General features: G+C 37.8%; 1 protein-coding gene across 1 annotated transcript in view; it reads left to right on the forward strand.

Moving 5' to 3' along the window:
• TTN (titin) overlaps positions 1 to 22,314 on the forward strand; it is a 501,281-nt gene that overhangs the window by 370,983 nt on the left and 107,984 nt on the right. Inside the window, exons 264-294 of the mRNA XM_078776713.1 lie at positions 304 to 570; positions 1,122 to 1,219; positions 1,983 to 2,151; positions 2,479 to 2,745; positions 3,777 to 4,043; positions 4,160 to 4,438; positions 4,691 to 4,957; positions 5,338 to 5,479; positions 6,448 to 6,572; positions 6,925 to 7,191; positions 7,545 to 7,826; positions 8,027 to 8,326; positions 9,134 to 9,436; positions 9,583 to 9,770; positions 10,965 to 11,079; positions 11,600 to 11,884; positions 11,995 to 12,146; positions 12,464 to 12,611; positions 12,819 to 12,999; positions 13,187 to 13,308; positions 13,536 to 13,823; positions 14,010 to 14,306; positions 14,701 to 14,887; positions 15,990 to 16,105; positions 16,287 to 16,586; positions 17,416 to 17,715; positions 18,282 to 18,387; positions 18,770 to 18,966; positions 19,296 to 19,601; positions 19,903 to 20,181; positions 21,364 to 21,663. Of these exons, the coding sequence (XP_078632839.1) occupies positions 304 to 570; positions 1,122 to 1,219; positions 1,983 to 2,151; positions 2,479 to 2,745; positions 3,777 to 4,043; positions 4,160 to 4,438; positions 4,691 to 4,957; positions 5,338 to 5,479; positions 6,448 to 6,572; positions 6,925 to 7,191; positions 7,545 to 7,826; positions 8,027 to 8,326; positions 9,134 to 9,436; positions 9,583 to 9,770; positions 10,965 to 11,079; positions 11,600 to 11,884; positions 11,995 to 12,146; positions 12,464 to 12,611; positions 12,819 to 12,999; positions 13,187 to 13,308; positions 13,536 to 13,823; positions 14,010 to 14,306; positions 14,701 to 14,887; positions 15,990 to 16,105; positions 16,287 to 16,586; positions 17,416 to 17,715; positions 18,282 to 18,387; positions 18,770 to 18,966; positions 19,296 to 19,601; positions 19,903 to 20,181; positions 21,364 to 21,663 (6,900 nt within the window). The remainder of the gene's footprint in view (positions 1 to 303; positions 571 to 1,121; positions 1,220 to 1,982; positions 2,152 to 2,478; positions 2,746 to 3,776; positions 4,044 to 4,159; positions 4,439 to 4,690; positions 4,958 to 5,337; positions 5,480 to 6,447; positions 6,573 to 6,924; positions 7,192 to 7,544; positions 7,827 to 8,026; positions 8,327 to 9,133; positions 9,437 to 9,582; positions 9,771 to 10,964; positions 11,080 to 11,599; positions 11,885 to 11,994; positions 12,147 to 12,463; positions 12,612 to 12,818; positions 13,000 to 13,186; positions 13,309 to 13,535; positions 13,824 to 14,009; positions 14,307 to 14,700; positions 14,888 to 15,989; positions 16,106 to 16,286; positions 16,587 to 17,415; positions 17,716 to 18,281; positions 18,388 to 18,769; positions 18,967 to 19,295; positions 19,602 to 19,902; positions 20,182 to 21,363; positions 21,664 to 22,314) is intronic.

The following is a 22,314-nucleotide window of genomic DNA, read 5'->3' on the forward strand; positions in this document are numbered from 1 at the left end:
ATGATGTTATAATTTACAACTTTGTAATCGGCATTGGTATCGGTATCGGCCATTTTTTTCTTTAATCGGTAATCAGTTAAATTTTATAATTTTTTTAACATATATATATATATATATATATATACATATGATGTCCACTCCTGCATCTTCAGATGCATGTGGCTGCCGAAGCAGTTTCTTGACTATTTGACGAAGTTAAATATTTTGTGTATGTTCACTAGTAATTAATTTTATATAATCAATTGCTGTCATGAGCAGAAACATTGTTGTTGATTGATATTATTGTGTTAATTTGCTGTTTAGAACCACCAGCAGAGTTTACAAAGCCTCTTGAAGACCAGGCTGTTGAGGAGGAGGCAACGGCAACCTTTGAGTGTGAGCTCTCACGCGAGAATGTCGATGTTTTGTGGCTGCGGGACAGTCAAGAGCTAAACAAATCCAAGAAGTATGAGATGGAGGTAGATGGAAGACTGCGGCGTCTGATCATCCACGACTGCAAGCCTGAAGATGCCCGTTCTTACACTTGTGACTCAAAGGACTTCAAGACAACAGCTTCCCTCACTGTTCATGGTTAGTTGACATTTGAATTTCATGAAAGTCAAGCATATTCATTGAACTATTTTGTTACCTCTTGGCTGTGGAGTGTTTCTTGTTCTCACCCTTTATAATGATGAAACAACATAATGGGAAATATATTTTTTCTGAGATCAGCATAAATTGTACACATATTACAAACCTTTTCGCTGCAAGTATTGACTTGACTTCTCTTGCTTTTCAAACTTTAAGTATGACATATTTTCATTCATTAAAGTGAATCGCTTTTCTCACAACCTCTTTACAAATATCTCTTGAGCAAGTGATGAAATCACAACCTCATTTGTTCTTGCACTTTTCCTGATGATGATAATAGTGATTCAACACAGTGTATACAATTTGAACCTGTGAACCCAGCATCATGAACAATGTGCTCACAGATTGAAGCCACAAAAAACAGCCGACATTATTTTAAGATGTTAAAACCTAACCTTTTTCTTCAAATATATCTTGGATTTTTGCAATATATTTATTAAGTGTATGTTATTTTAATAACGTTTTACTTACTATTATTTGTGTTTATTCAGCACCACAAGTGGATTTCTTGAAACCGCTGACAGATTTAGAAGTGAAAGAAAAGGAAATTGCCACCTTTGAATGTGAATTATCTCGCGACAAAGTCAAAGTGAGTGCTATGTTGTTTGGCGTCCATGTCATGCCACATTACTTTTTGGGTGATTTTGAAGGGATTTTTTGTAAAATTACAATTTTTATTTTTATTTTTTTTGTATACTGAATCGAGGCTCGTGAAAGAGCTAACATTAATTTCACAAACAAAACAACCAGACAAACAAAATATACAAAAAGAGGGAGCGGAAGACAAGATGGGGAGAGAAGGGGAAGCACACAACCACAACATTTGAGAGCAGGGAGAAGTGTGGGAGGGAGAGGGCTTGGGGGGAGGAGGCGAGGGAAGGGGGGAGGGTGTGGGGGGGGGGGGAGAGGTATAAAACACAAGGGGACCGAAATTAGCAGGGGTAGAAAAGATCAAGGTTTTGGATGGGGGAAGATAAGAGATGGTGGTGAACAGATGTTTTAAAGACCTGGAGGGTAGAGTGGGATTGAAGAGAGTGAGGGAGTTTGTTCCAGAGGCGGGAGAAAAGAGGAATGAAGGAGTGAAGGTGAGCAGAAAGTCTTGATTTTGGCAGTTTAACCATAAGAGGGTTGGCAGTTTAACCATAATGCTTTGTGTATTTATTTTGCCATTAATCAAGTAGTATGACAATACGTACTGAAATTTTATATTTACTCATGTCAGTGAGAACAGTTAGGTAATGCATCGTTTATATTAAACATGTTGAATAGTTTTTCGTGCATGTTGAGTTTTTCAGCACACGAACTTACTTTTGAAGATACACTTTTTTATTGAGTTGCTATTTTGATAACAGGTGCGTTGGTACAAAGATGGTGCTGAGATCAAAAGGGGGAAAAAGTATGAGATAATTTCCACTGGGCGAAAGAGGATTCTGATCATTCACAAATGCACCTTTGACGATGAAGCTGAATATGAATGTGATGCCAGAACAGCAAAGACATCTGGATTGCTGACTGTAATTGGTGAGTACCGGTATTATTATTGTGGGAGTACATTGAATTATGCAACTTGAAAACTTTGCTTCCTTCACAGTGTGATAAGCGGTTAAGTATTTATTATTATGAGGGTATAAAGTTATATCAAGTAAAATGTTGGATTATGTAAATATTATCTTCATAAGAGTAATTCCTTTTTGTTTAAAAGCACACACAATTCACAGAATGTCATTGATAACTTCACTACAAATAAATATTTTAAAATCTACACTTTTTGATTCAACTCATCATCATTGCAAGTATAAACACAATGCTTTTGCTCTAATTGAGGTTCATTTGGTTACTGCTTTACAGAGGAGGAAGCCATCTTTACCAAGAACCTCTTTGACACGGAGGCGATGGAGTCAGACACAATAAGACTGGTCTGTGAGGTCTCTAAACCTCAGGCTGAAGTGCGCTGGTTTCGTGGAGATGATGAACTTCCAGAGGGAGGTCGTTATGAGCAGATAATGGAAGGCAGGAAGCGTGTTCTCCTCATTCGTGGTGTCAGACCAGAGGATTTGGGCGAGTACAACTGCCATCTTCCTTCAAGTCGCACTACCGCTGTGCTTACTATTAAAGGTAGAAGACCCATTTTTGTAAAAATCTGCACTTGTTTCATTTTTGCTTACTTGTTTGTTGAAGCATATACCTCACAAAACAAGTTACTTTTGATTGATGATGTGTATTACAGCACCAATCATTTTTCAGGAGGAGTAATGTATGAAAGTTGTGTGGTTGAATTTATAATCGTACAAAATTCCCAATTTGGTTGTTACTTATCCAATCACAACCAAACTTGACAGGGGGACTCAGGGTCACACAACGGAGTGTGTGTATATAATAATAATAATAATAATAATCATAATAATATTGTAATAATAATAATAGTAATGAATTTATTATTATATATATGCACATACAATGAATGCGATAAAAACATTGCCTCAAAAAGGGAACCATGATGATTGTTATGGGGCCCGCAAGGCTAACCCCTGCTCCAGCAGGGAAATGGCCTTAAAAGGGTTTGTTTCTTTTTTATACATACAATGAATGAGAAGTACTTTTGCAGTGCGTGCTGAAAATATTATATTGAAAAAGAAATAGATTAATTGTGAATATAGAGCCTTAAAACAACATTTGGTGATGAAATGAAATAAGAAAATGAAATGAGTGGCATGGTTTAAAATATCCATAACCATGCTTTAGAGTTTAGATGTTCACAAAACATTAGACACAGATTCATTGAGGGTGCAGGTTGCAGTTGGCTAAAAGCTGTCGGCAAGCGATTACAGTTGCTTTTGATGGAACAATTGTGTTTACCTGAACGGAGATGTTCAAAAATGTCATGCGCTGGGTGGAACTCATCTCAGATGATAGCTTTTGCTCTTTTCGCTACTCAACTTGACCCTTCACTAGTATAGGCTCTCGATGGAAGGCAGATTGCACCCAATAATTTTACAAGCAGTCTCTTTACTCTCCTGTAATACATATATACTATTTTTTTTTTTTTTTTTTTTTTTAATTTAAAGAAAGCAGTGTATTGACATTGTTGAGATGCTTGACCTTTGAATGGGATAATGTTTATCACAATGAACACTTGTATTTTCCAGAAATGGCTGCAGATTTTATCAGCAGGCCACAAGATCTGCAAGTGGTTGAGGGTGATGGAGCAGAATTTGTTTGTTCAGTGTCTAAGGAGACCTATGGTGTGAAATGGTACAGAGGAGACATTGAACTTCAAGAAGGTGAGAAGTACAGCATGATTTCAGACGGCAATAAACGATACCTGAAAATCAATTCAAGTGTTCTTCAAGATGAAGGAATCTACTCTGTCATGGTTGGCACATCAAGAGCAACTGCAAACCTCACAGTACTGGGTATGTCAGTTATCACTTGCTTTGCAGTATCATTGTTTGAACGTCACAGAAAATGTGATGTACTGATATTATTACTCAGGCTGATACTGTTGTGTCTTTGAATTTTTTCTCTATAGAGAAGTTGCGGATAATAATTCCGCTCAAGGATCAGCACGTGACTGAGGACAAGGAGGCTGTGTTCAACTGTGAAGTGAATAATGAGGGAGCGAAGGCTAAGTGGCACAGGGAAGGTGAAATCATCTTTGATGGACCAAAGTACATTATCCTACAGCGAGACCTGGTGTTCACACTGCGTATCCGGGACACGCAGATGGATGATAAGGGAGCCTTTTCAGTCATTGTGAGCAATGCCAGAGGAGAATACGACAAAAGCGATGCCAACCTTATTGTTAATGGTATGTTCAAATCACATAACCTGGTGGGATCATTTATCATTGCTCATATTTTAGAGTTGGAGTTGATGTTTGGTTGTTTTGTTGGGTGTTGTAAAATTGTGTGAATATCCAATAGTTGTGGTGGAATAAAGTGTATTTTGAATATCACAATGGATACAAGTGACCATGCAGTTTTTGGGAGCCTGTAAAACTTTTGGAAATAATGAGTGCATTACACACACTTCCTCAATGCCCTGTGATATCGCTTTGCAGAAGAAGAATTGAAGATTATCCAACCACTTGATGACCTTGAAACAATGGAAAAGAAAATGGTGACCTTTTCTTGCAAGGTGAACAAAGACAATGTCACGCTCAAGTGGTTAAAGGATGGGCAAGAAATTCCCTTTGACAAGAGGATGACCTACAAAATTGACAAAAATCGCCACATCTTGATTATCAGAGATTGCCATCCGGAAGATGAAGGCGAATATACTGTTATTGCTGGGAACGACAAGTCTGTTGCAGAGCTCATTATCACAGGTACGCTGACTATCTGATTTTAATGCCTATTTTTCCATGCACAGTGTGCATTTTGCCTATATGTTCAAGGTATGTGTAACAAAACGTCACATGCAAAAATAAATTCCTGTGACACTTCTGTTATGACATGTTGGTGATCAAAGAAAACAAACCAATTTGAAAAGTTGTGTAAATCCTTTCTTTTCTGATACATTTGCTCTCATTTCTATAGGTCTTTTGCAAAAAACACAGATAATATTTTACCAATAATAACAATGATAATAATTGTGCCTAATGTAAGATACTACACACTTAGACCCTTTACACTCTTATTATTGATGTCATTAAATACTACATAGTTTTATTGATGATTTCATATCATTGTTTGTTTGCCTCTGCAGAAGCACCAACCGATTTTGAAGGGTACATCATGGACCAGACTGTGACTGAATTTGAAAATGCCATTTTCAACTGCGAGCTGACCAAGGACAAACCTCGTGTGAAGTGGTACAAGAATGGTCGTGAAATAAGGGAAAACACAAAGTAAGTATTGTAAAATTAAACGAATCTTCATAACTTCAATAGAGTTTGCTTTATTTTATCATTGACGAGCAGAATACCCTCCTTCTGGGTGGGTGGAGTTTGCATATTACTTGTTGAAATAGGTATAGTCTGGTTATTGCAAGAAGAGTATGTGGATGTTTGTGTGGTGAGGCTAAAGGGTCTAAATGGGTCTCGAGGGTCTCATGGGTCTGGAGGGTCTACAGGGTCTAAGCGGTCACAAGGATCTAAGGAGTATAAAGGTCTAAAAGGTCCAAGACGTCTTAAGGGGTATAAAGGGTTTATGGAGCCCTATAAGTATAAATGTCTAAAGGGTATGGTCCAAGAGTAGTTAGGGTCTAAAGGAGGGGTCTAAGGGGTCCAAATGGGTCTTAAGAGGTGTAAATGGTCGAAATAATCAATGGGTCTAAACAGTCTAAATGGGTCTAAATATTCTAGAGGAGTCTAAAGATCTAAATGGACTATCTGTAAGGTCAAAAGGGGTATAAAGGTCTGAAAGGTCAAAAGGGTCTTAAATGTCTAAAGGGACCTGAAGGGTCTAAAAGGATCTGTATGATCTAAGAGGTCTACAGGTCTAAATGGTCAAGGGGTTTAAGAGGTCTAAAGGGTCTAAAGGTGTCAAGGGTCTTAAATGTCTCAGGGGTCTATAGGGTCGAAAGTTCTAAAGCATCAAAGGGGTCAAAGTGTCTAAAGGGGACAAATGGTCTAAAGGCTCTTAAAGGTACACAGGTCTGAGGGTATAAGAGGTCCAAAGTGTCTTATGGGGTCTAATGGGTCTTATGGGGTCTAATGGGTCTTATAGGGTCTAATGGGTCTATGAGGTCAAAGGGGTCTAAATGGTATAAAAGGGTTTAAGGGTATAAAGGGTCTAAAATGTCAATGGATCTAAAGGGTGTAAAGGTCTAAATGAAAGAAAGACAATAACCTTACGTTGCTTTTTTTTTTTACAGATTCCTGTTTGAGAAAGAAGGGAAGGTGCATAAGCTGATTGTGAATAGTTGCAGACTTGATGATGAGAGTGAATATGCTTGTGGATTTGAGAACAAGCGATCCAAAGCACGACTTTTTGTTGATGGTGTGTTTGTAAATATTTTAATGTAAAGTATGGTTGGCACATTCACAACGTGTTGCAATTACAGTATTTAGTTGTTTTTTTTAATGCAATTCCTTCATCAACAAAATTATTATTGAACAACACCTCTTCTGTTAGTGTATACAGTACTTTATGAACCCGCAATCATTCAGCTCCTCCATCAAAACCTCAAGCTTCGATAGAATAATTGAATGTGAATATACAACGAGATTGGAATTGATTATCAGTATTTACATTAATCAATATTATAAAAGTTATTCCTTTTTCACTTGAATTTTTAACTATCTTAAGGATTTTTTTCCACTCAAAAGTTATTTTTTTACCCCTGTTGCAGAAATCCCTGTCGAAATTATCAGACCTCCAAAGGACGTGTATGAACCACCTGGCACAAACGTGATGTTTGAGGTCGAGCTGAACAAAGATAAGGTCCCAGTCAAATGGTTTCGGAACAATATGACAGTGATTGAAGGAGAAAAGTTTGTGATGATGACTGAGGGCAAGGTGCATTACCTTTACGTCTCTGATATCAGGGAACGAGACCAGGGAGAATTCAGAGTTATGGCTAAGGACAAAAAAGCGACTGCTCAACTTGAGCTAGCAGGTGTGAACTATTGTAATGTTGGATATTTACAATATGATGTTGTTTATGTAAAAAATATATCTGGTTTACTCTTCTTTTTTCTCACAATCTTTCACTTACCTTCATACTCATAATAAGACTCACTTTCAAATGCTTGAATAAATCATTTGTCATGAACTATTCATACTGTAATCAGTGTTGTTGACCTCATATGTAACAAAACTAATTTTATATCACGCACGAACATGCTTCATTTTTTTTCAGAAGTACATTAGGTACATTGTTATTACAACTACAGTAGATAAATGATGGACTGATATAATGTACCATGCTACATTACATGAACAATAACAGAGTCACCATTACTTTTCCAGCGAAACCAAAAATCACCACTGATAACTTCAGCTTTGAGATTGATGCTGGACCACCATTCAGCATGGTCATTCCCTATGATGCATTCCCACATGCTGAGTCGGAATGGCGTCGAGAAGTTGCCAATGAATATGCACTGTTGGATGCACATAATGTGAAGACAACTGATGAGAGCAGCAGCTACATTTTGAAATCCCCATTACGCAGTGACCATGGTCACTACAAACTCAGATTACAGAACAAACATGGGTCTTGTGAGGCCTTGGTCAGTCTGGAAGTTTATGGTAAGTTCTTGCACATCTACACTGCTTTGAGTCCCAACTAAAATATTATGATGAATTATCATTGTTTCTTTCTTGCTCCTTTTTACAACTTTGAAATATCATAATTATTGGGAAAGCTTAATTTGCTTTAGTTCTCTACATATTCCTTGTGGGATAATTAATTAATTGTGGCAAAATTCTTATATTGGTCTTTTTTGTAGATGTGCCAGGAAAGGTTCGAAATCTTCATGTTGTGGATACTTGTGATGGTGAAATCTCCATGGCCTGGGAAGAGCCCGAAAGCGACGGTGGTACCCGGGTCACTGCCTACATTGTGGAGAGGCGAGATGCTCAGCGAAAAGCGTGGGTAACAGTTACCGAACGCTGTGACACTTGTGAGAGTACGGCCATTGGGTTGCACCCTGGTGTCGAGTACTTTTTCCGTGTCAGTGCACGCAACCGCGTTGGCGTTGGAGAACCAACTGAGACAGATGAGCCGGTGGAGGCAAAGAACAAATTCAGTGAGTGAAACATTTTCAACTTCAGTTTGAAAAGTCACCTGTGAATTATTTTCTATTATAAAATCAACACTGAGATTGTCAATCACATCTACTCTTATCAAACAAAATTCAGAATAATACTGGTTTGTTAGAAATTCCTCTTAGCAGTCTTGGGGTTTGAGGTAATTGTTGCATTTTGAAAGATAGGTATAAAATATCGGTGGAAGGAGATTAAATACTAACAATTTTACTCAGGATTTATCCAGCTGTGTCCAGAGTCTTTGTTGGTCACACCATTTCCATGGTGTGTCCATTTCACTGATGCAGTTACTCCATAGATCGCGACAGTAATTTGGCCAAGATGATAACATACCAAATTTCTATTTTATTTCTACTATTTTTATGTGACACAAGGGATTGTTTTTTGCATGCATTAGTGAGAATGATCAAACAAAACAGCTTACTTAAGGTCCTTTCTGAAAGGAAAATGTACTCTTCGATTCAATTACGCTGCCTGCAAAACATCAGACGAACAACTGTAATTGGATCTTTTTATTCTGTCGGGAATTAAACTTGTCCAAGAAAACTCAGAAGAAAATAACCTGTGAGATATTTTGTCAGTTCTAAAATTGATGATAAGGACAACCAAAGAATAGTCCCATATGAATGGCCCATTGTGCAATTACTCATTTTTGTGGCTGATATAACTATATGACAGTTGTGTTATTTAAAAAGGTTTATCCAACCAAAACCAATTTCTGCTAATGAAGGGATATGTCAATTATTGGTCCTGTTGCTCTAATTGTTGATTATTTTTGCTTTCTACAGCTGTACCAGGTCCCCCAATAAACCTCCAGCCTGCTGACGTCAATAAGTACGGATTGCAGCTCACCTGGAAGCCTCCAGAGTACGATGGTGGCTCACCCTTAACGGGCTATGTGGTTGAGTTCCGTGATCGCATGTCCACTAATTGGGACATTGCTTGCACAGTAGGTCCCGATGATTTAAGTGCACCTGTCACCGATGTTGTGGAAAACAAGGAGTATATTTTCCGCGTACGCGCCAAAAATGCTGCAGGAGTAGGAAAACCATCCAAGACCACAAATCCCATCAAAATCATGGATCCTATTTGTAAGTCCTAATTCAGCATGGGTTTTGTGACAGAAATGTTCGAAATTTGGTTGACACGTTTCATGTAAAAATAAATAAATAAGTGAAAGCAACTTGCCCGTTAAATGCCATTTTATCTCCAACATATTTGTTTTTGTTTCATTCAGTTAAACCAGATCCTCCCATTAAACTGCGTCCCAAAGACCAGACCAAATCAGATGTGTGTCTGAGCTGGGAACCCCCACGTCATGATGGGGGGAGCCCTGTGCTGGGATACATTGTTGAGCGATGTGAAGAGGGCAAAGATGACTGGACTCGTTGCAATGGAAAGCTGCTGCCAAACACTGAGTTCAAGGTACTTCTCTTAATATATTATTGTAGCTGTTGGGTTTATTATGTTGTGTTAACTTTTTGTCTTTTGTTTCTAGTCTTTCGCTTCATAATTAAAGTCCACTTCCAGCAGTACCGCTGCATTTCCACGAGTCAAAATCAAAATGCACAAATGTAAATATGAGCATTTAATGTATCAACTGATTAGACAACGGATTTCATCAAATATATATTAAGATTATGTTTACCATCATAGGAAAGGAGGTGTGATGAACGTTTTGAGCATTAGCTCTTCATCAGTGCAAAAGAGCAAGCGTTAGAAAGAACTAATCCAACGTCATATACATTCTGAGAGTACTGTTTCAATGTTCACGTTATAATTTAGAAGCCCATTCAACTCCCACTGAACAAATAACATCTCAGCCTTATTTATTTATACATTTTATGGAAAACGTCCATTAAAACGAAAGGTGTGCTGATGTTGAAAGATTATTTCAGTGTAAATAATTCGATTTAACAACTGGATTTACTTCTTAGCACCAACCAGGCAAATCAAAGAATCCCTCAGCTTTAATCGATTTTGTATTATTTTGCTTTCCACACAGTTTTTTGTATCGTTGTGGCTTTATATTCTCTGCACTCCCATTGCTATTATATGTAAAAGCAATGATTTGTTGTTACATATTTATTACATACGCAAAGGCAGTGCAATATTTTAACCCCCTCATCCCCTCCCCCGTTCGCACCACCATGACCACCGATGCAACAACGACTCATTAAAGTCCTCCAATTTTTTTTGTGATTTTTTAAATGCCTTTTCCCACTGTAGTGTCCACTGTGGACTACTACATTTTTTTTTGTATACTAAGTCGAGGTTCGTGTAAGAGCTAAAATGGTTATCATGTGATGTTCAGTGTTGGTAAAATGTTAGTAAAATGGCAATTTCAGTGTGATTCCCAAATGATTATCATGTGCATGGGAACACGCCTTTTTACTTTACACATTAATTATCAATATTTTTTTTCTCGTCGTCAAAGGACAAACTCCAGCCTCTGGAAGCATAAGGTTGAATTCTGGCTCATACTTGATACATCAGATTCAGACTTGTGGAAATGCTCCCTGGCATTCTATCAATTACGTTGATGTATTTGAAAAGCCTTAAATAATAATAAAAAATCACAGAAGTATAAATACAAATGCTGTTTCAAAAATGTTTCAGGTTATTGGCCTCCAGCCAGGAACCAAGTACTTGTACAGTGTGCGAGCTGAGAATGCCGTAGGTATCTCAGATCCAGCAGACACCTTGGGTCCTCTTGTGGCTGACGATCCCCCAGGTGAGTCGTTTATTCTTACTACATGAAAACATTTATAAACGATCATTCAAGTCTTCAGAATTGCTTCAGGAAAGGCTCACTTGCTCTATCTCCAATCCTATTTTTAAGGGAATTTGTTGATTTCCAAGGCAGTTGTCCTTTTAGTTTCATTTAGTTTCTTTATTTCTCATTTATATTTAAGTGAGGATTGTTTGTTATGTCCTTTGCAGTAAGCTAATTGATACATTTTATCCTAATGTTGGAATAACCAAAATAGACTGGTAACTAAAACAGATTCACACACACACACACACACACACACACACACACACACACACACACACACACACACACACACACACACACCTCCATAAAATGTAGGCTTGTAAGGAGCTAAACCACATAGAGCAACATGTTCATTGGCTCATAGACATTTATAACATGTTTCAACATCAATAACTGTTTGCAATACCTTATTCTAGCTCATGATTTGGTTGCATTGTGTTACATTTATATTTGCTTGTTTCGTTGTTTTTTTTAGTAATGCCTACACTCGACCTGAGTGCTTTCAAAGATGGCTTGATTGTCCACATTCCAAAACCAGTGCATATACGTGTACCCATTACGGGCTATCCACTACCAAAAGCGTCTTGGTCATTTGCTGATTCCCACTTGGAAGAAGGAGATCGCATCAAAATGCACACAACGGGCCACCATGTGGAGCTTATTGTCACACCAAGTCAGAGAGATGACCAAGGGATTTACACAGTAGCTCTTCAGAACCAGATGGGAGTTGTCTCTGGTCAAATCCATGTCACTGTCTTTGGTAAGGTTTTATTTGACAAAATAAATGTTTTACAATATTCTACAGCCACCCTTTACTTTGTTTATAACTTTTCAAAAATTATGCAATAAAAAAACGCATGTGGGTTTCAGATCGTCCAAGTCCACCAAGAGAGCTAAAAGTGACAGAAATTGCAGCCACAACTGTCCATTTGGTGTGGGATAGCCCTGAAGAAGATGGAGGAACTCCAGTCACTGGCTATGGAGTGGAGAAGCGTGAATTTGCCCGCAAAACCTGGATTAAGGTACAGAGCAATCCACACCAATCATTTATTAACTCTTTTTGGGCTTGCAATACTAAATTCCATACTTATGATCATATCTGAATTTCTAAAAATGGAAACTCATGTGAAGATGATGTGTCATGTACCATTAAACAAGGAAACCTCTTCCATTCACTTCCATCATAAAAAAATTCCCTTCCTGTAAGCAGAGAACAATTTTTTTTTATGTCTGGTATTGTAATACGATGCTGTTCCTTGGTTACAAATTCGTTGGTTTTCGAGGAGGCTGTTCCAATACATTATTGACTCTTTGGAATTGGTGCTCATCTTGTTTTCAGGTGTTTGAAGGTATCAAAGACTTGGAGTATACAGTGCAGGACTTGATCACGAAAAAAGAATACTTATTCAGAGCATACGCTATCAATATCGTTGGGGCTGGAGAGCCAGCTTACATTGATGAACCAGTCATGGTGGCTGCACCCCTCAGTAAGTGCCATTGATTTTGGGGTTTTTAAATAAAAGTTTGGCTAGATTTGTCTTAAAATGTTTTTATTCATTTTAAATCAATTTGTTCATTTATAGACTAGCAAAAATAAGTTGGTTTTTGATATAATGTGAAAATGAAATACCATAATAGTTCACTTTACTTCATTTATACAGTTCTCTCATTAAGTCTTCCCCACTTTCCTGTAGCTGTTCCAGACCCACCAGAAAAACTTAAGTGGCGAGACCCAACAGCAAAGAGCATATTCTTGTCATGGGAACCACCAAAGTGGGATGGGGGCACACGCATTCGTGGATATATTGTGGAACGATGCAGGCGTGGAGACGACAAATGGATAGCTTGTACGGCAGAACCAACTTTGGAGTTGAAGTAAGTTATATAATTTGACTTATTTGCTTCCTCCTTGCATACCTGATTGCAAATGAAGGGAGTTAAAAGAAAGTTTATTTTGTCGTGTTGATATATTTCAGTTTTGCTGTTATTCAAAATAAATGCATTCAAAGATGATGTCGATGGTCCTATAGTCTCATTTACAGTGTCTTGTGGCTATGTGCAGATTCATGGTGAATGACAACAAAGAAGGAGAGTGGTATGCTTATCGTGTTCGTGCTCTCAACAAGATTGGTCTGAGCAAGCCCGGAATGCCAACGGATGAAATCCTTGCAATTGATCCGAAAGGTAGAAATCCACCATCAAGATGATTAACTTTTTTCATAATGCCTAACCTAATTGAAATCCATATTAACATTTCCAGTCCATTTTTTTATGTCTACATTTGCCCAATTTTATCAGAAATAGTACTGGAGATATTAAAAATCCAATGACTGAGACATATAGAAATTGCTTTGAAAAAATACTTTTTAGTAAATGTGCACACTTTGATCTTGTGGTCGTAATGTGAACAGAGTCACCAAGAATTGAGTTGGATGTGAAGCTCCTTGCTGGCATCACAGTTAAAGCTGGAACCAATATCGAGCTGCCTGCCCATATCTATGGCAAACCAGAGCCAAATGTGACATGGACGAACGCCGAAAAACTACTCGTGCCAGACGAAAATATAACAATTGATACAAAGCCAGGCTCATCGACTGTTACTGTCAAAAGCACACGACGCTCGGACACGGGCATGTACATTGTTGAAGCAACAAACACCAGCGGCCGAGCCACTGCAACCGTGGAAGTCATTGTTCTCGGTATGATTATATCAACATAATTATATTTTCATTTTCTCTCCTAATTTATTGGACAAGATTAATTTCAGTTGTTTCACAGTATCTTGTTTGTTATTGTGTAGGATAATAATGTGTAAATTCATTGATACAAGATAATGTTGATAAAAAATAGTGTGTGAATTATTTTTATTCTCCAAACATTTGCAGACAAGCCTGGCCCTCCAGCAGCCTTTGACATCATGGATATCAAGAATGAATCTTGTCTCTTGACCTGGAATCCACCCCGAGATGATGGTGGTTCACCTGTCTCAAACTACGTGGTGGAACGAAGGGCCACTGACAGTGAGGTCTGGCACAAGCTGTCCTCCACTGTGAAGGGCACCCAATACCAAGCAGTTGATCTAATCCCACACAAAGAGTACGTTTTCAGGGTCAGAGCTGAAAATATGTATGGTGTCGGTTCGCCAGCAGAACATACTCCCATCATTGCGAAGTATCCCTTTGGTGAGTCTATCCTGTGACGTGAAGTATCTATTAAAAAAATGACAAAAAACCATTCTACTCCAGATTGTGTCTTATTGACTTGTACTTACATTGAAAATTTCATTTTATTCAAAAAAGCCCAATTAAAATTGTTACAAAGAAGTTTTTTTCCAACATTATTAGCTTTGTTTGTATTTTTGCAATTCAACTTGTTCAAATGACTCAGGATTGGATGATCAATGATTAAGGATCAGCAATTTGTCCTTTTTGTAATAAATCAAGTCCAGGCACAAGACAATAACATACAGTCATGCAGTTCACCCTTTTATATTATGCTAATAACTGCACACAGGTTTATGTGTATTAATGAAGGGAAAAAAAAGAATGGGATGCAAATGTCTTTGCTTGAAAACAGACCCTCCTGGACCTCCAACTAAACTGGAGCCCACTGAAGTCACAAAGGAATCTGTATCACTGATATGGGTAGAGCCCGATGAAGATGGTGGAAGCCCAATCACTGGCTACTGGGTTGAGAAACGTGAACTGGGAACCGATAAGTGGGTGAAGTGCAACAAAATATCCTGCAAGGATCCCTCCTTCAGGTGAAGACTTTTTTGTATTCCTTGGCAGAATGTAAGAATTCAAATAATTGCACTTAATGTCAGTATTACCTTTAAACAAACAACAAGTGAAAGTTATAAGACTACTATATCATTTATAGGACTTGTACTCATGTTATACTGTAAGTGAACCCCTCTATAATTTACAAACTTCATACACACTAAACAATGCTCTGGTAGTCTGTATGGTTTCCCAAAGTTTTATTGTGAATCTTCATCAGGATAACTTCCAATTTTACCCCACGCACACAAAATGAAAAGCAGGATTAAGCAATTGGTTCACTTCTGTCTATCCATCAGCCCGTCCATCCCTCTGTCTACGAATGTTAGCTTATGATCAAGGAATAACTTGATTTAAATTGATTGTTATATTTTGAACATAAATCGGAACATGAATCAGAAAACGAACCTGTAGTTTAGCAGCACTTTGGCTCTGAATTCGTCCCGATCTCACATGCCCAAAGGAGTAAGATATTTTGACCTGTGCAGCATCACACATGCCTGTCCAGCAGTCAAAAAAGTTGAAAATTGTTCCACACCAAAAACTTACTGTTTTAATGATGTTTTAAAGGGCAGAAACCACAGACATGAACAACTAATGTAACATGTTAGATAAGGTAGTGTAATAGACAGTCAACAGCGGTAAAATTCTGGATTTTTTAATTTTATTCGACCTTTACAATCTTTATTTTATTTAAATTTATTTACACACTTGAACACTACAGAACACAAATCGTCTTCTTATTGCTTCTAAAAACATCCAGCTTTGCAGTACTGGGACATGGTATATAACGTGGTGTATAAGACTGCATCAACAGCGTTAAACTACTTGATTTTATTTTTATACGACCTTTAAAATCATTATCTTATTTAAATTGAATTACATACTTTAACATTATGCTTTATATACCCACATGGGGTAAGGTGTTTTATGAACAATCTATTTGCTGTTATTTTTGTGCTGTAAATATTTTGGTGTCTTTTGAAATCTTTAAATTTTTACCATTACACAATTATTTGAAAAGGCTTATCTGTTAGATTTTCGATGTGACTCTTGTTTAAAACTTGCTTTTTGTCATTGCAGAGTTAAAGGTCTTTCTTACAAGAAGAAATACGAGTTCCGCGTCTTTGCTGAGAACTTGGCTGGTCCTGGAAAGCCAAGTCTTCCAACAGCACCAATCCTCATTAAAGATCCAATTGGTACTTATCTGTTTATCTGTTGATAATTGTGTAAAAACTGCAATATACCTTGAAATATCAATGCGTTGAGTAATGTTTCTTTTTCTTTTTAATCATGTAAGAAAGCTGAAGCTTTGCAAAGTCCTATCAGTCATATTTGGTCAATATAAATATTCATTGCCATTGTCATCATTCTATGCAGATCCTCCATGGCCTCCTGGAAAACCGATTATCAGGGACATCTACAAAAATGCAGTTTTCTTGCATTGGCCAAAGCCGGAGCATGACGGTGGTGCCAAGATTGAGTCATATGTTATTGAAATGCAAAAAGGCGGGACTGATGAATGGGTCCGTGTCCAGGAGGGAGTTCCTTTGCCTGAGCAGTTGGTGAAAGATCTTATCCCAATGCAAGATTATGCCTTCCGTGTCCGTGCGGTCAACAAAGTTGGAGAGAGTGAGCCAAGTGAACCGACAGACCTCGTCATTTGCAAGGAACGTTTAAGTATGTGACTTTCTCATTTATTCACCTCAATACGCCTTTTACCATCTAGTAATCTGATGATTTGTCTTTTATTTCCACAAAACACATTCAAGCTACAATAAATCCATGATTATAAATTCACATTAAACCTGGTGTTGGCTTAACAGTTAAGGTGGCTGGCTTAAGATCTTAGGGTCTTGAGTTCAAGTCCCTATCGTGCCGTTACATAACACCAAGTGGGTTGACTCAGCCTGTCATCCTTCTGAGGTTGGCAAAATGAGTACCAGCTTACTGGGAACAGGAGGCACTGCAACAGCGACACAGCCACACCCCAATAAATGTTGCAGCGAAGCAGCCACAGGTTGCATACAAAATAAATAATAATTATGTTGGTACATGAACATCTTTATTTTATAACTTCGTATTGTTTATTTCATCATGTGACTCAAATACGTCACTCAGATTGATCAGTGACAAAAATATATACTGACCCATGCACTTAAATTAATTTTGACATTACAATGTGATCGCAGTGTGACAATATGTTGCCAACAATGTTTTCTTCATGATTTTGTTTCCTGCAAGCACATCGACCAAAATTTCAAATTCCTACTTGAAGGACTGCAGCATTACTAATGTATTATTGCCTTGATTCCATTCTAAATTGGTAAGTTAGGGGGTCCAAATGACTGCAACCTCAAAGTTTCTTTGAATCCTACCATGCCAAACTGAGTAAACCTTTACCTCCCTCAGGATAGTTAACTGCCCTGGAATTGAGAAGCTTGTGTTTTACATTTTCTTTTTTGTTTAGTAACTTCATGCATAATCTCTGCTTGACTGTCTTTTTCAGATCCTCCGTCACCACCTCGATGGCTGACAGTCGTGAATGTAAACAAAAGCTCGGCTGAGATTAAGTGGACAGAGCCTCAGAAAGATGGAGGTTCACCAATTACAAACTACATTGTGGAGAAGCGTGACGTAAAGCGTCGATCATGGCAAACAGTAGATACTACCACCAAGGAACTCAAATACACTGTGACACCATTATCTGAGGGCTCTCTATACGTTTTCCGTGTGGCAGCGGAGAATGCCGTGGGTCAGAGTGACTACTGTGAGCTTGAGGAGTCTGTCCTTGCCAGGGATTCTTTCAGTAAGTATCTGAAATTAGCCATTTCCTAGAATCAGACATTGAAAATTTTGATTCATCACCTAGTTCATGAAACCAGCATAATATAAAAATTCACTGTTATCATTTGATTTAACATAATAAAACCAGTTTTTATTATGACATTCAATTTAAGACATGGCATAGTAGTGTATATGTAATGTTCATCTCACCCGCAAACTGGCTTTGTTTGTTATTAGAGGTACTTTTTGGGAATGTTGCCATATAAGGTACAGCACCCAAGACAGGGAATTGTAATTTTCTACGTCATAATTTCTTTTGTTATTGTCATAAATGAAGAGAGCTGAGTTATTCATAAATGCAATCAAAGAAAATGGAGGACCTTAAGGACTCTTTACAAGTACATGGCATTGGGGCCCCCATTGATTACAAATAAAAATTACAACACACTGTCTTGGGCATAATCCCATGTTGGGCAACATTCCGAGATCTTCCTCTTTCGCATTGGCCATTTTGCTTTTCTCTCATCGTTGTCACTAAAAATCACTCATGTAGTAGAGCAAAAACAAAAAGCAAACATTTTGTTTCAGCCGCTCCTGGGCCCCCATATGCTCTCGTCATGACGGATGTGACCAAGAGGCATGTGGATCTCAAATGGGAAAAACCAAAGACTGATGGTGGAAGACCTATCATAAGGTAAGGCTGTTTTTTATTTTTATAATGCTTCATGTTTAAAATTTAACATTCAAGGTTTCTTTAAAAAGACAACATTTAGATGCTGAAATCAGAGTAGTAAATATCAATATTAGAAGCCAGGACACAAATCATCAATAAACCTTTGCTGCTCATCCAATCACCAAAACCTTTCCATTGAAATCAGAGACATTGATTGCCATTGAACTTAATAGCAAATGTGATTCTATTACTAATTAATTACTTTTCTATTTTTCTATTAAACTATTAAGTCTATTAAACACGTACATGATGAAATAGTCGCATTCACTGTGATTGTCTTCACACTGATTTTTATTTTGTTAATTCCGCCGTCATCAACCTTTTCTTGTAACATCATTTGCAGATATGTGATTGAGAAGAAGGAAAAACTGGGGACACGCTGGCTTAAATCTGCAAAAACTCCAGGACCGGAGTGTACATGTCGTCTAACAGATGTAATTGAGGGCTCTGAAGTGCAATTCAGAGTGCGAGCAGAGAATGAAGCTGGCTGTGGCCACCCTAGTGAACCCACAGACCTCATCACAGTTGAGGACCCTCTGAGTAAGGCAACAGTTCCTTTTCACAAACATATTATTTTCTGTAGCATTTGGCTGTGCATTATGATCATTATGCAACTCACAAAAAAAAAGTAGTTAGTACGTATATATAAATAGTTGTGTATATTGCATTTCCAATGATGCAAAAAAACAATACTTCTATATTAATGCAGCACCGTTTGTAAATTGTCAGAAATTCTAAAATGATTTATGAGTTAAAACTATGCTAATGAATAAGGATCTTTTCAAATACAGTGTTGCCTTGAGATCAGCATGTTTAAAAGAATTGTTGAATAAAATGTAATTGTTTTTTGCCTTCTCACTTCCCTTCAGGCCCTCCATCACCACCACAACAGCTGCACGTTACAGATGCCAGCAGGAAACACATGTCCATTGCCTGGAAGTGTCCGGAAAAAGATGGTGGGAGCCCCATAACTGGCTACCATGTGGAGATGTGTGAAGCGGGCACAGAGAAATGGATGCGTGTCAACGCAAGGCCCGTAAAAGACACCAAATTTAAGCTCGAGGATACATTCGTGCCTGATAAGGAATATATCTTCCGAGTTAGAGCCGTTAACAAGGTTGGAGCCAGTGACCCATCAGAGATTTCTGAAAATGTTGTCGCCAAGGATCCAGACTGTAAGTAATGTTAATGCACGGGCTTTTTTAGGTTTGCTGATGCTGCTATAATAAAATCCAATCCTAATTATCTATTTGAAATTGTTATTGTAGACAAGTTATTTAAATTTCATCATAAATGCATGTACATTTTATAGTTTCCATTTGATGCCAACATTTTTATTGAAATAAATTTTGACCATAATATTCAGACAGTATAGTTAAGGGCATTAAATAATACTTTCATTATGTCTTACAATGCTTTACTATGCACGAGATATACAAAGCAATAATGTAACAAGAAATGTCCTTTATTCAACAGGTGCACCAGTTTTAGATGTTAAGAGCCTGGACATGGTGGTTGTGGAGGGTGAGAAACTCTCTATCAATCTGCCATTTGTGGGAGTTCCAAAACCCAGCATCACCTGGTATAAAAATGGCAAAGAGTTTCATGCCATGGAGCGGGTCACCATGGACAGCGATCTCTTCAGTGCTCAGCTGAACATCATAAACACAGTGCACAATGATGCTGGCACATACACCATCACTTTGGAGAACAAGAATGGCTCAACCACAGGCACCATCAATGTCAAAGTCATAGGTGAGGTTTGTCACTTTAGTCTGACATATGAAGTTTGATGACAGAAATATAAACAGAAGTAGAAATTTGGTTGGCATCTTTTGTCTTCTCATCTGAACTGATATGGTTTATGATTTTCTGAAACCCAAGTTCAAATCACATAACTGTCTGTATTTGTGTCTACTATTGTCCTTGTAATTCATGTTAAAGCACACTGATGTTTGGGAATATTTTTGCTCTGCCTATGATTGATGTATAAGAGAATAGCAATATAATATGAATAGTCCCAAGTGGGATTGACACTCTTCTCCTGATGGAGGGTGGTTACAGTTGGGGTGCAAGTTGATTTTCAGTTTGATTTGATGGAAAATGATGGGTCTGTGTGGACTGAGAGGCCTGATAACACGATTGTATTCATGCAGGGGTGGGAAAGTGGTAAGATGGAAAAGATGGGGTTGTGAGAGTGGGTCCTGAATTGATGAAAAAGTTCCATTATTTTTTGTCCAGTGAAAGGTCCCTTAAACCCCTTTGGACCTTAAAGAGGTGTAAAGCATCTGAGGATGTAAGAGTTCTAAAGGATGTAAAGGAGTCTAAAGTGTTGAGAGATCATACAATGATCATACAATGTCTAAATGTTTATATCATACAATGTCTAAAGGGGATCGAAATTATCTAAATAGTGTAAAGTCTAATTTATACCTAAGTGGTCTAAATAGTGTAAAGGTCTAAAGGGTCTATTGGGTTTAAAGGTTCTATGGAATATAATGGTCTAAATGGTACATTCCAATAGTAGTTAGGTTATAAACGGTCTCAAGGATCTACAGGGTCAAAAGGATCTCAAGAGTTTATAAGGTCGAAAATGTGTAAGGCTCTAAAGAGTCTAAACGGTCTGAAGAGTCTTTAAAAGGTCTGAAGGGTCTTAAAAGGGTCTTAACCAGTTTAAGGGATTTAAAGGGTCTAACGGGTCAAGGAGGTCAAAAGTGTTGAAGGGGTCTAATGTGTCTAAAGGGGTTTTGATGTTCTTATGGGGTCTAATAGTCACATAACTAACTGCATGCAGTCAATGTTATATAATGTCTTTAAAATAAGTGGTTTGCATGCATAGGGTATGTTGAATTTTATGACAACAATGGAGAAAAGTTATTTCCAATTTTGAGATTATTTGTGAACCTAATATTTGTAATTGTTAATGGGTGGTTGCAGGATTACCTGGGCTTTGTAAGAATTTGAAGGCCACTGATATTACCAAGTCTTCCTGCAAGCTCTTATGGGAGCCACCAGAATATGATGGCGGCAGTCCCATCCTGCACTATGTTTTGGAAAGGAGAGAAGCTGGTCGGAGAACTTACACCCCAGTCATGTCTGGTGAGAACAAGGTCAGCTGGGCAGTCAAGGACCTTATTCCAAATGCCGAATACTACTTCCGTGTGCGTGCTGTGAACAAGATTGGTGGTGGGGAGAACATTGAACTGCGGAATCCAATCATCATGGAGGATCCCAAACGTACGTTTACTCCTTCATTCCTGTCTTACCATTTAGGAGAACTCAAAAATTCTTGCATATGATAAAAAGCATTTTTTGCTAGCTTAGACTTTAATTGTTGTGGAAAGTATTTTTGATGTTTTGGCAGTGGACCATTTTTTTTTCTCACTTTTCTTTCATGCTTTACTCCCTGCTATGCAACAATTACTAGGTATAACATGTTCGAACAATAATGTTCATACATGCGTGCAGCATGAACACAGGTGCGTCACAAACCAAGAAAATGTTGTCCACTGACAATTCTCATGTACAAAGTTTTGATCAACATGTAACCTTCAATGGAGACTATGTTAACCTATTGCTTGTTGAAGATTACACATTTACTGAAGCATTGGCCATGAGCCTTGCCAGCAAACAATGTTTTCTTGGTACTGGTGTCTGCAGTCATGTTGCTTAATATGAACACCAAGTGTCTTTCCAAAATGCACTCGTTGCATACCTGAACAATATATTTTAAATAGGTTTATCTTCAGAATAATATCTATATGCAGTAAAAGTTATGGGATGTTATGAAACATATTAGGAAGTGGTTTGCATGCATAGGGTATGTTGTATTTCATGCCAAAAAATCGAATGCACCTAATCTCCCTTTGTACGGCATATTTTCTTGTA

The sequence above is a fragment of the Myxine glutinosa genome, chromosome 1 (assembly GCF_964187855.1).
Source record: "Myxine glutinosa chromosome 1, kmMyxGlut1.1, whole genome shotgun sequence".
NCBI classification, from domain to species: Eukaryota; Metazoa; Chordata; class Myxini; order Myxiniformes; family Myxinidae; genus Myxine; species Myxine glutinosa.